Below are 14,145 nucleotides of genomic sequence, written 5' to 3' on the forward strand. Positions count from 1 at the left end.
GTGTGGAATAGATGAGCTTTGAAAAGCCTTCAAGGGACCATTGAATCAACTATATCACCACTGCCAAGGGTCCATGTTTCATATACAGTATTGGTACAGGTTGAGCTCTGTGGCACTGGAATTTCATTTTTAGACCCTCAGTAGTGCCGGTAAAAATGGGTTTCTGGAAGTCTCATGTATTATACATCCTGCCTCTAACAATTCACACCATTCCTCAAAAAGAAATCCACAATGTCACACTTTCAAACGTTCACCCCAAAATCAGTTTTCCATGTTTTTCCTCCAGCCGGTACTCCTGTTTATCCATCTAATTGTTTTGGTGGGAGTTGACCACTAATGAGTGGATATGAAAATAATGGAAGTAAATGGCACTTGCTTTAATAACTTTGTTGTGAACATTTTCATTCATTGTCTCTCTCCTGAAATATCACTCTTCTTCTCTGAGGAAGCGTCCCTCTATGCATGATGAGAGGCTCATCCTGGTGTATGTAAACATAATAGCACACTCCAGTAGCTGAGCTGCAATGTTAGCCAGCTTATTTTAGCTGGTAAATGTACGCCAAGCAGTTCCTACGTGAACATGCTCAGAACGAGGTTTATAGATGTTTTGAGTAACTGCATTATGATTTCTGGCCTTTTTATTTTTAAATAATGTATATTTTTATCGCTTAGATCAGGCAAGTGCCACCCAGGTCCATTATAATTAACAGCAGAAAGACACACCGCTGAAGAAAAATCTTCAAGAAAAGCATAACTAATTTCCCCAGCACCCCAGTAATTCAATTATTATGCTGTAAATAAAGTGTATCAAGATGCACCCTGACCTCTTAACTGACTCAAAAAAATTTGACTCTAGAGCTTTTTCAGGAGCGTTCCTGTTTTATACATATGTCGATTATTTACAACACTGTCACCACACTGCACTGTTATTGACATTCGTTTTGTGCACTCATTCTAACATCTATAGAATATGAACTCAACAGAACAGTTTAAATATATCTCCTGTTTCCCAGACTCAGATCCTGTCCTCCTACGCTTTCTCTCCACAGGCACCACATTCCACAAGAGTCCTGTTCATGGGATTGCATTACTGTGAAGGCCAATGCAATTCTGCCCCATGTCTCTATACTTTTATTTACTCTGCACTGAAAGATGAAATGAAGGAGGAGGGGAATGACAGCTTCATACTTCCTGCGATGCAGGCGACCCGTATGTGTTTTAAGTGTGTAAATGTAAACATTATAACTTTGATGTAGGAGAGTTTATACAGTGCAGACGCTTCCACTTGGGGATGATCTTTATCCAATATCCTGGGATGTGAAGAGGTTACAAACAATCTCTTCTATTCATCAAAATACTAAAAACAATGTCTAATAATCCCCACGCCTCAAACTGAGGTGAGCATACCATATACTTGCAGAAAGGCTGCATTCAAATGCCTGGATTTTGGATTTACATGTTACCAAGCTCATTTATCATGGTTTAATATCTTTGATTATAAAGCTGGAGAAGGTTAATATCACATCATGAGTCTGCCTCTGCAGGAGTACGGAGCTATAAAGATCTCTGCCTGGTGCAATCAGCTCTGAGAGAAGCTACTCACCTGAAATGAGACAGCAAGGACACTCGGAGGTAAAACACCCCGTTAAACATTTGGATCAATATTAACGTGACTTCCATTTCATGCTTGCCCAATTCCAATCACCTAACAATATACTCGGATACTGGGCGGAGGCTGGCTGTAACAGGGCAGGTTATTACAGGAAGAGGGCAAAGACAGAATGTGCTGGCTAAGCTGTCAATGCTGCTAATAGACAACGAGGTAGAGTTTAAGGCAGAGTTTAACCTCCCATCACACACGTCCATGATTGTACACACTCTTGCACACAGACACACACACACACACACATTGTAGAAAAGTGACTGGAAAGGTTACACTGATACTCATGTTGCTTTTCTTTCTTTTTCTTTTTAAAAGACTACTTTTAAAATTTTGTATTATATTTAAATAAGCTCATTAACTCCTCCTCCTGTTTCTGAGATAATCACTAAATTCTAGCTGAAACCATGTTGAAAAATACATCCATTAAAATGTGGCATTAACTTCAAGTCTAAAAATACCATCAGCATTGAGAAAAGACAAAAAGTGGTTAAAATATTTGGTCAAAACAAACAAAAACTTGTGAAATACATAAAATTTTCTTAATATCAAAGAGAAAACACAGAGGAATGTGGTACCAACAACCATGCAAGCCACTCACTGAAAAAAAAGTTCTACTACACTTTCATTTTACCCAAGACTGACAGTTTCTCTGAGCACAATCATGCACGTCTCCTCAAATGGTGCCTGCACGTATACGGTAATATCCTGCTGTCAAACCAGGAACTGGCTATCCAGTTTAGACAACCTGCTGGTTTTCCAGTAGTCCCAGATTTTAAAGCCTCAGTAATGACTCTCATGGGCCAAGTCAAACAAGCCTCTTTGTTTTTCTACTATAGTGCCTGGAAGCCACTAAAGAGTTGTATAGCATCTCTGTCAAACCCCAGAAACAAAGTCTGGATATGACAGATGATTTCCAACCTCTCAGCCTTTGCACCTGGGTTATCTACAAAGAACAGGTCCTATTCTTAATACTATGCTAATTAAAAGTGAATATTCTTAAATAAAAAACACTGTCAAAAACAAAAAAAAAAAGAAAAAAACTGCCAACTGTCACTGCCAACAAAACCTGCTGAAGCTCTAACAAAGAACAAAAGGTTTCTCATTTTAACTCATAACAAAAACCTGGCCTCCACTGCGCAACCACATCAAAGCCTGCTGGAAACAGCCTGAAAGTGCAGCTCACCTCTCACGGAGAGCAAGAGGGCCATCCGACCGCAGGCGATCCCTTTCACTTGACAAGTTTATACATTATTCCGCTCATTAAAACCACCGCATGCCAGCAGGACTTCAACAAGTCTTCAGTCAACCGCACTGAGGCTCTAACGTCAAACTGCAGTAAGAAAACCGAACGCTCCAAAATATATTCTGGTGAACCAATGAGGTAAATAACAAGGAAAGTTCAGAGCACTGGCTCACGCGTTGCCCGGGGCAATAAAGCGGATGATGCACACATACTAACACATACTTTGAGCAACTACATAGTGGAGTCTGACAAAGCTGATGAAGCAACAAAAGTGGAAGAAATTTTTAGTGATATATTCGTATCCTCCATCTGTATGCATACCAAAGCAATTTCATAGAGTCTAAATAGGATTTTAAAAATATAGGTCATCCAGCAGAAGTTTTCCTTTTTAAAAAAAACTGAATTAAAGTAAATTAATCTTTATTTTTGTCTTAACCTTTTAAAGAAAGAAAGAAATACAGTAAATGACAGTGTTGGGTGGAGGGAAGGGGAGTGGGAGGAGCGTTTACTGTTGATGAATTTGTTCTGATCTGTTACAGGAATAGTGCTACTTCATTTATTGGTAGGCAGCATTGATGCAACACAATGCAATTTCTTCATCAAAGCTCTTAAAAGCTTTTAGATGTTTTTAAGCAGATTAAAAACGACTAAAGCAACATTTGTTTATTTGAGTCATTCCTACAATTAAATCAATACATCGCTGAAGAATTAGTTTGGACTTACAAAAAGGAATAATGGGACCACCATAAATTCTCATTCAAAAGATGTTATTTCTACATGTGTGGACCACCTTCCGCTGAAGCAGCAGCCAGCATGCCTTCATGTACAGAGATGCCATGATGTACATCCTCCAGCAGCCATGGCAGAGTGAGAGCTCAGAGTAGTCAGATGGCATCCTGAACCCAGCCAACGGTCTGCTTCAGTAGCTCGAAACTGAGACACAATGATGTCAGCGAACATCATCGTGATCGTGCACGTGTCTGCAAACATTATAAAAAGGCTTCGCTGACCACAACGCGTCGCCTGCTTTCTGGTTTCTATAAAACTGAAATGGGCCTTAATCTATTAATTTCATACATTCAAACTTGTGCCATTAAACATCTGCGATGCTATTCAATTACAGGCGGGAAAGAATTGCAGAGGGATTTTAATAGTACTGAGTGGCTTTTAAAAGTCGGTGTGGCAGAATATATTAATAAAAAAAAAAAAAAATGGCAAAAGGTGGTGGGCAACACTGCGAGACTGCCTCGGTCAGTAAGGAAAGTTTCAGGCGCAAAGAAGAAAATAATAAAAAAGAGGGAGAGCCAATTTGCTGTGGAGTATGTGTTGCAATGATAATAAAAAGTGCAATAAAATGGATGTGTCATGTTCAATTCACAGGACTCGTAAATAATGTTACCTGTAAAACTTCTCCTGAGCAATATGTTAAATGATATGGACAAGCTGGGGCTAACTTTAATCCTTCCTCAAAAATGCATTAATGGCAACACTGAAATTCAGCATTTAAAAAGGGTAAAGCTGGATGTGGATTTTTAGTGCCCTAATTGTGAAATATAACACACACACACACACACACACACACACACACACACACACACACACACACACACACACTCCATTAAGATGTGATAAACTCACCATACTCTTGCAGTGACTTGCATACGACATCTAGGTGGGTGGAGCCAAATGGGTTTCTGACAAATCTCCGCCTTCGCCGCAGGTCATCTTCCCAGTAGTCAAGACGCCAGAAGTCGTGCAGCTGACTGCGGGAGACACAAGAAGACAGGCAGGTTAGACAAAGCAAACAGTCCTCAGTGACTGACTGATGACAGTAGCCACTTTCCTATCAGAGGAAAACATCTTGTGGAGAAAAATCATGCCACACATAGCAGACATATCAGGCTGGGCTTCTGCATCCTGCGCGCAGAGGCCCACTAGTGTTAGCCCAGCTAATGCCTATAGCATCAGAACAGCAGGGAGCAACAGCAGCCGCAGCACACATAAATCACCGGTACTCCCATTAACAAATACAGCATCAAATTACAAGTATAAATGGCACAGCTTGCCTCCTTTTTTTACAATGTTTTTTAACAAGTCTTGTAAATCAAAGGTAGGAACCTCAACGCAGACAGCGTGGAGTTTAATGATCGGGGTCTCGGGGCGGTTGAGGCATGAGCCTATAAAACAAGCCCCCTCCCTGAGTATGTGGAGCCATGATTAAAATAATGTGCTGAAATATTCATTGAAATGATTCCCAGAGCCCTGGAGCAACCCAATAGAAAATTGCATTTTTATTCATTATTAATAACAGGGAATTAGGGTGGTAAAAAAAAAAAAAAAAAAAAAAAAAGGCAAAAGAAGAAAACAGTTCCAGCATGTGGTAACCATCTTTGTAAATGGTTATTTCAACATTAGTGAGGACCTGGGATAATTTTATGGCTTGCAGCTAATGCAAACCATTAAGCACCGGGACCAGCATTAGGTTTCTGACTGCTGCTTACTCCAACTGCAGCTAGCTGGAGCTATTTCAAAGCCTTTATGTTTCCTTTAGAGGGAAATATAGCATAAAAAAAAATGAAAAAAGTCTTGCTTTAATTTACCTTTAGCAACAAGAAGGGAAAAAAATGCATCAACTGTAGCTGACAGACAAGAAATGCTTACATCAGCCATGCCAATTTTAACCAAACGTGAAGAAATGGTGCATCTTTTTGTTCATTTTGTTGACAACTTTAACAACTACACTGCCTGTGAATAGGGCAGTGGACTCGAGTACCTCAACATTTTAACTCATTTTATTATTATACAAATGCAGGGGTGCATCTTGTAATATACTAGATCCTTTCAGGGTATTATTTAAAATGTTGCCTTTACCTACGCATTACAAGAAAAGAAAAATTCTAGAAACAGCCACTCAAAGCTCAAAATAAAACCTTGGATGGGATATTGAGTGTTCAAATCCAAGCAGAGATTTTTCTGTGTGTGTGCTGGATACAGTAAAACCCTGGCAGGCAACCGTCTATTTCATTGTATAGTTTCTGCCCCCTTCCCTGCTGCAGTACTGAAGGAGTCTAAACAGATTAAAGTGTTAGAGGGGATCACATCACAAAATACAGCCTTCTTGCTCCATAAATATAATATCTACCAGTGTCAGAAATCAAGAGGCTCAGGAGACTTAGCTGGGCTCTGACAGCAACAAGAGCTCAGTTTCAGTTAAGTATCAATCAAAATTGAGTGTGTGTGTGTGTGTGTGTACATGTTGTATGCACAAAGTATCATGAGCTGCAGTATGCAAAGCAACACTGAACGCCTTGAGCTTGTCCCCTGTCAATCTCCCTCAAAGCCTCACCGAAGAAAAGAGAGATGTCAGTGGGTGGAAAGGAGACACCCACGTAAATGATATTGTAAATGCAAGATTACACAGTGTGAAAAATGTAAATCCACTGCAGGCAACTGGGCGATTACTGTTGAAGATTATGTCCCCTAATTCTTAGTACAAATACACAGCAGATGCCAGTGGGGGATAAATCTGCCACTTTGAAGATTTCCCTGTAACAGCATTAACTACATTTTCTGCATTTTATACAAAGTGCTTGTTTGCTTGTCTGAGTACAACTTTAGTTCGAGCCAGAATACCTCCATTTGTCTTTAACAGCAATAAAATGCCCGACAAACCAAACTTCCATCGACTGATTAATGAGTCGGACGCAAGCATTTTTTAGGTCTCCTCGCCTGTTTCGTCCTGTGCAGATGGTTTCAGTTTAAATCTGCCGGTTGAGGAGGAACTGTGATATTCTACACTATGTGGTCAGCGCTGGACCGGATTTGGACTGTGCCAAAGTGCTGTGCTGAAGGAACCTCCTCTTCTCTGAGGGTGGTCCAAAAACTGCTCAGGAGGATTGCATTCCTGATGGAGATGCACTGTTGGGTGGTGCTGAGCTCCCGGCTGCAGCTCTCCAACAGGGATATGAAATATCAATGAAACACTAAAGACCACATCCATGGCTTAAAAGCATTGAAGAGCATATTGTAAAATTGCACTTGGAAAATGCATGCATGTATTTGTATTGTTTAATATACTGCAGAACTTAACCATCAACACCAATCTCTTCTTTTTTTAAGGCTTCAGATGATCAATTTTTAATATAAGTGATAACATACAAATCCAGCCACAGAGTCATTAATAGAAAGATAGCATATTGTCTCAGTAACAAATTGTCCACCCAGTAGCATTCATTAAGCGTTGGCTGGAGACCTTTTTTATTTTACGCATCAAATGTGTCTGGCTTCATGACAACCATAAAGAATTGCTGTGAGCCGGCCCTCTAGAAACTGGCAAAATTTATTAGTCCCATCACCCATCAATCACCCAAATGGATTTCAAACCGCATTTTAAAAGCTAATTTTCCAGCACTGATAACCTACAGGAAACGGGAGCGCCATTATTTATGGCGGCTTTCAGACTTGCTAAGTGCAGTAAGATAAATTTGTAAGAGGACTATCGTCTATTCTCTGCTCTTTCAAATATGTATTTAAAAGGCATCTTTCCTCAGGGAGCCAGTGTTGAAGTTTTTGAGGTGCCAGATCGAACACTTGAGTATACAGGGAATGTGAGTTGTTTGCTCAGAGGGAAAACAGGCGTAATTCAAAAGGAGATAACAGTTACTATGAAACAACATCATTCCAAAACAAATGAACAAAAAGGGCTCATGTTGGGTTGGAGGGTGACATCTTTTTTTATGGTGCTGTTATAATAGGACAGCAGAAACTCCACATTTTTCTCTCTTATTTCTGATTATTTGGAGAATAGTATTGGTGTTTAAGTAAAAGGTAAATCTGAGCCGCGCAATCAAAATCCTCTTACATGTAACAAAATCTATACAACTGATGGATGGAACACATTACAAAGTAACACATTATTGTAAACATATATTTATCTGTAACACAGTTACAGTAACACATTACAGTTACTAACACGGATGTGGCAAAATACGAATACAGCAATATACACTAATCAGACATAACATTATGACCACCTGCATAATATTGTGTTGGTCCCCCTTTTGCTTCCAAAACAGCCCTGACACTGTCGAGGCATGGACCCCACCAGACCCCTGAAGGTGTGCTGTAGTATCTGCACCAAGATGTTACCAACCAATCCTTCAAGTCCTGCAAGTTGCGAGGGGGGGCCTCCATGGATCGGACTTGTTTGTCCATCCACAGATGCTTGATTAGATTGAGATCTGAGGAATTTGGAGGCCAAGTCAACACCTCAAACTCGTTGCTGTGCTCCTAAAGTCATTCCTGAACCATCTGTGTTTTGTGGCAGGGTGCATTATCCTGCTGAAAAAGGCCACAGCCATCAAGGAATACCATTCCCATGAAAGAGTGCACATGGTCTGCAACAATGCTCAGGTAGGTGGTACGTGTCAAAGTAACATCCACATGGATGGCAGAACCCAGGGTTTCCCAGCAGAACATTGCACAAAGCATCAAGCTGCCTCCACCAGCTTGCCTTCTTCCCATAGTGCATCCTGGTGCCAGGTGTTCCCCAGGTAAGCGACACACATGCACCCGACCATCCACGTGATGTAAAAGAAAACATGATTCATCGGAGCAGGCCACCTTCTTCCATTGCTCCGTGGTTCAATTCTGATGATCACATGTCCATTGTTGGCACTTTACGCAGGTGACGGGTCAGCATGGGTACCCTGACTGATCTGCAGCTGTGCAGCCCCATACGTGACAAACTGTGATGCACTGTGTATGCTGACACCTTACCATCAGAACCAGCATGAACCTTTTCTGCAATCTGGGCTACAGTAGATAATCTCTTGGACTGGACAACACGGGCCAACCTTCACTCATGTGCATCAGTGAGCCTTGGCCACCCATGAACCTACTGCTGTTCCTTCCTTGGACCACTTTTGACAGATACTGACCACTGCAGACTGAGAACACCCCCACAGGAGCTGCAGTTTTGGAGATGCTCTGACCCAGTCGTCTAGCCATCACAGTTTGGCCTTTGTCGAACTCGATCAAATCCTTACGCCATTTTTCGTGCTTCTAACACAAACTTTGAGGACAAAATGCTCACTTGCTCCCTAATATATCCCATCCACTAACAAGTGCCATGATGAAGAGTTAATTAGTGTTATTCACTTCACCTGTCAGTGCACATAATGATGAGCCTGATAGCTGTATGGTATCACGTTGTCTGGTGAAACATTATAGATAAACTCACACCAGATATTAAAATTAATCAGAGAGTAAAGTAATTTACTCAATACATCTAGAAAATGTGTTAAATAATAATGAGGATATTCATAAACTGACAGCACAATGCAGAGAATAAATATACAGTTCCACAGACCTGATGCATCATCAATGATGCATCAAGTGTCACAATATTGTTGTGGGCAAAACATCATGAAAGTGTCGTGTCTTGGGTTGTTTTGTGATTTTTACCTCTTGTTACTAATCGATTAATATTGTCATGACTTGCATCTATATTTTTTTCATTACGCAGGTAACTGAAGATAATTGTAACTTCAAAATCATCAAATGTGAATTTTCATCCACACAAGCAACAATCATCTGACCGCAGATCATGAGGGAAGTGGAGCAAAAATGTCACCATCAGTCTGTGAAAACGCACACATTACTTAAAATATGAAAAGACAAGAATGTGACGGCAAAGTGCAAACTGTTCTCAGGACAGACACAACAATTAACTGCTGCAGCGACAACCTCAAATCTCTCCAAACACCTGCAATAGCAACATGCTAACACGACGCTAGCAGCGAAAGACTTCCCTGTTCACAGTGACGCTCATTCTAACTGCATGGCGACAGCAAGCCAGCAGCCGCAGCTCGATTTTCCACAAGTACCAGAGATGGAGCAGCTTCTACAAGCCAACATAGTGAGGGCATTAATCCTAACTCAAATCCGCACCTATTTCCCTGTAACTTCATATATGACAATGTCATAAAATGCATAATGCCTTGGAAATAAGTGACCACAGAGATCTGTTGTCAAACACAATAATTAACTTCATGTTTTTCAAGCCATTTAAACCAGGATGGCTCACAAAACTTGCACAGGCCTCGACTGCAGACAGATGAGTCTCTCATGGTTGAAGATTTTCTTTTTATTCTATTTGTGGTCAGAGGGGATTTGTGCGAGACGGTCAGGAGGAAGGACAGGGACATGCTGATTCAATAAAACACCATTATACTCCTTTTAAAAAGCTTCCATTGGTGACATGAGTGGGGGGTAATTATAATAAATACCAGTAATCAGCGGCAATTCTATTCAAAGGAGCAGCGACTGGTTTCTGTCACACTCACACAAACGGACACTGAACACATGTCAGTTTTTAGTGTAATTCTGAGGACAAGTGGTCTTTTCTTTAGCTCTCAGCTGACCTAAGAGTCTCTGACTATGTGAATCAAAAAGTGCATGAGGAATTTGTATGAGATGTGTCACTGAAGACAAAAAAAATTGTGCTACAAGTAAAATAAGCAGACAGCATAGTTCACTTGTTATCTACGGTACCTGTTATCCAGCTGCTCAACCAGGAATTTCTACCATAGAAGTCAGTTCTTGTTCACCCGTGTAATATTGATTTATTGAAACCTATCCTTTGCATCCATTAAAATGACAAGCAGACACGTGTCTCTGTAATGATGGTAACATCACACGTCATCAGAACCATCGGGCGGCCGACACAGACTGAAAACCAAAGTGAAAAAATATGAAAACACTTCCTGCTAGCGCATTCTTCGTTTTCTTGGATTCTTATGCAACATTAGATACTGCTGTTAGATTTAAAAACTAAAACACAAAAAAAGGGGCACTGTGCATGAAAGTTGTGACTGGTAACCACATGGTGATGAGCCTATTGCTTTCAAAGTAAACTATAAAGTAAGAAAAAAAATACAAAGTGATTTCCTCTATAAAAACACATCAAGTCTGATCATGTGTCTCTTGGATGCCAAGTGTTAAGTGACTGTATGGCCAACATCATGATCAGATTATCACAAAGGGCTGCAAATGGCATTCAATACTTTCATCTCTTTAATTTCGCCATCACTTTTCATCACTGTTCTCAAAGGCTGCTGCAGACGGAAGGTTACCGAGCTAAGATCCAAATGCTTCTCGTTACTGGATATGACTTTTCTTTTGTTGATTAAGAGATAGAACGAAAACACACTGAAGAACGGGTATTGGACAAAGACAAAAGGACACAGCAGCAACAAGATCAACTCCAGGTCATCTGGCGTAATGAAGACAGACATACGAGGGATGAGGAGCCGTAGCGTATCGCTCGTGAGCTCCCCTGGATTGCAAGCTTTCCGGAACCCATCTTTCATTGGAAATGTGGCACAGGCAAGCAATGCCCAGCTCAATTTCTACGCCCACTGAAATTGATGATTGTGTGAATGGGCCTCTTTCCAGGGATAATTAGCACAGTGTACGAGGTTAAGAGGGCCCCAAGGGAAGAGAGCCTGGTGTAGGTCAAGAGCGAATACGAGAAGAGAGGATAGCAGCGCGCAAGAACAAAGGAGCATCATGTTTTAAATAAGAACAGATTAATGAAGAATTGAAACACACTCTCACTTAGAGGCTGTTTTAAGTGGAGCTGCATTTCACTGATGTAGATAGACTGAAAAATTAAAGAGGGTATGCAAAGGAGTGGAGAGAGCTTGGGTGGAGTGATGGTGCATAAACATCTAAAGACTGCATCTGCGAGAATAAAAAAAAAAAAAGAGCACTTAGAGGTGCATTAATTTTATAGTTGCTTCTAAGATTTCTGATTTTACAATATTTAATGGAATAATTCAGATTAATCACAAGAATAACGCAGTGAGAAGAAGGTCCAGATGTCAAAAATAAAAGAATCTTTGAATTATATCTAGTATGTTGCCAGATTAAATTTTGTTTATACTGTCAGGTTCAATCGGGGACCTTGACTTTTGTTTTCTGCCCCAGAGGGGTCATCACACTTTAAACCCTGCGAGGCTTTAAGGACCTCTAAAGGTGCTCACCCCCCACTGTGGCAGTAGATTTCTATTAGAATTGATAACCCCTTTCAGGAAGGACCAAATACTGTGGGGCACATTGTTAGTAAAAAGGTTCATTCCATCACAAAGTTATTATCCAACGGCAGATTGTTACCATTCATCACGTGCCAGAGATGAAACTCGCTGTTAGTCAAGGGAAACGGCTGTTTCACTGCCTCGCCACAGATCAATACATTTCCTTTCTCTCTTCTGCTACAAAAAAGTAATTATACAGAAGAAATGTTGACAATCAATAGACTAGTCAGGTAAGGTTAAGGTCTGTGGTGGAGGCCAGCAGAGGCTCCTCCGTCAGCTGTCAGTGATGCTACTGAACTCAGATGCCCGCATGGGAACAAAGGGAGGTCTGCATGCTTCAGCTCCCTTTTACATTTGTGTTAGGTTGGCTGTGTCGAAATAGCTCGAACTTAGGAAATCTGGTGCATGAAATCCAAGGAAGTTTAAAGATGACCTGGAGGTGTGTGTGTGTGCCAGTGTAACCCAACATTAAAATTATATCTTTAAATGGTGGATTTAAACAAAATAACACACACACAAAAAAATCTGAATGAAAAAATAGATCATTGAGTTGAGTCTTATTCTAACAGTGTATTTGAAATAGTTTGTTGTGTAAATTGAAGTTGCAGTATAACTTTAACACTGTTACAGTTTAACACTGCAGAGAGCTGCGGAACGAGTGAGAGAATTTATTGTGCTGTCACAGTACGGTGGTCCCACGCTGCAAAAGCGGTGGGCATTAGTCTTCAATGAATTCATCAGCATCGCCTTGACATCTACTTTCACTTTAGACGAGCCCGAACTTTATAATCCACTGGCAGGGTTCAGAGGTCAACAGCAGAGGGGACTAGAGGGCAGGGAAAATCACTCTCTCCCTGGAAAAAACTCTGACATCCAATTTTCAACTTGATTTATCAGTGTAAAGCTAAAATTGATAGTGTGTCATTACTGGGTAGGGAGCTGTCGTGCAGAGATGTATCAAAGCCTCCTCATTTTGATTTAGCACAGCGGATCAATACAACCCTATACTGTTTCAATTTGAGGACTATTGATTTTTCTATGCTGACTCCATACAGAAGGACATTCATCATCAAGCAAGCATAGAGTATGGATCTAACAGGCCAACATAGGGTCTGATCTGCGTATTTTTCAGTCAGATCACATGACCGCAGAGCAGCTGTTTTAAAGCCTGGCACACATTATTTCCTCATTTCCCGCTTTTGTCATCCTAACACTGTTTGCTACGATGGAAACAACAACTTAAAATAAAAACAGCTGCAGATTTCAGGAATAAAAAAATAAAACTAATACTTGGCCATCTATTGAGCAAAGCTGCAAACACGCTGGAAAATAAAAATAAATAAACAAGTCGCTGTAGTTTCTGACTACTGCCTTCCTATGAATAATTTTGTTTATAATATATTCTACACTAATGATAAATATCCTTTGGCATGTCTCCAGGCAGAACTTAGGAGTTAAAGGCAAAGCAATTTCTGTGCAAGAGGGTGAAAACAAACATTACTAACTAAAGGCTCACTCTCTCTCTCTCTCTCTCTCACACACACACACACACACACACACACACACACACACACACATAACAGACAGCCACCCCAAAATGCTTGAGGGCTTTATATTTTACAAGAGAAGCATAAATGGGAAAGTTAATGTAGCATTGAATAAGACTGAGCTGCTGAACTGCAACACTGCCTTGAGCTTGTGAGCATATTGCATCATTTTTCTTCACCAGCAGGTTACCATTAAATTTGAATTTGTTGGAAGTTTTGCGGTATCATTTACAATGCACCCACGCTCAATAACCTTTTGTTTCAATGCAAATGCTATGCCTCTGAGAGAGGCTCCATAAATATTTGAACAAGAGCCCAGAATTCAGTCCAATAGATTTTCATGGGTAGTTAAGGTTCAGTCAGTTTTAAGAAAATCTGTACTTGGACCCTGAAACCCTCACAGTCACGGTCAAAATATTAACATAATATTAAACACAGTGTTTGGATAGGGTCCGTTTTTCTGCCTTTGTTCTGGAAGCAATCGCAACACATTACTGCCTCTAACAAATCTAAGTGTCAACAGAAAATTACAGCATGTGATGTCAATATACATGTATTTGATATAATTACACTGGCTACAGCACACAATGTTCC

The 14,145-nt window shown here is 40.5% G+C and overlaps 1 protein-coding gene across 1 annotated transcript in view; it reads right to left on the bottom strand.

Annotated features, from left to right (window-relative positions):
* nbeab (neurobeachin b) overlaps positions 1-14,145 on the bottom strand; it is a 216,828-nt gene that overhangs the window by 74,727 nt on the left and 127,956 nt on the right. Inside the window, exon 40 of the mRNA XM_030744567.1 lies at positions 4,545-4,669. Coding sequence (XP_030600427.1) covers positions 4,545-4,669 — 125 coding nt within the window. The remainder of the gene's footprint in view (positions 1-4,544; positions 4,670-14,145) is intronic.

This window comes from Archocentrus centrarchus, chromosome 13, assembly GCF_007364275.1.
Source record: "Archocentrus centrarchus isolate MPI-CPG fArcCen1 chromosome 13, fArcCen1, whole genome shotgun sequence".
NCBI lineage: Eukaryota > Metazoa > Chordata > Actinopteri > Cichliformes > Cichlidae > Archocentrus > Archocentrus centrarchus.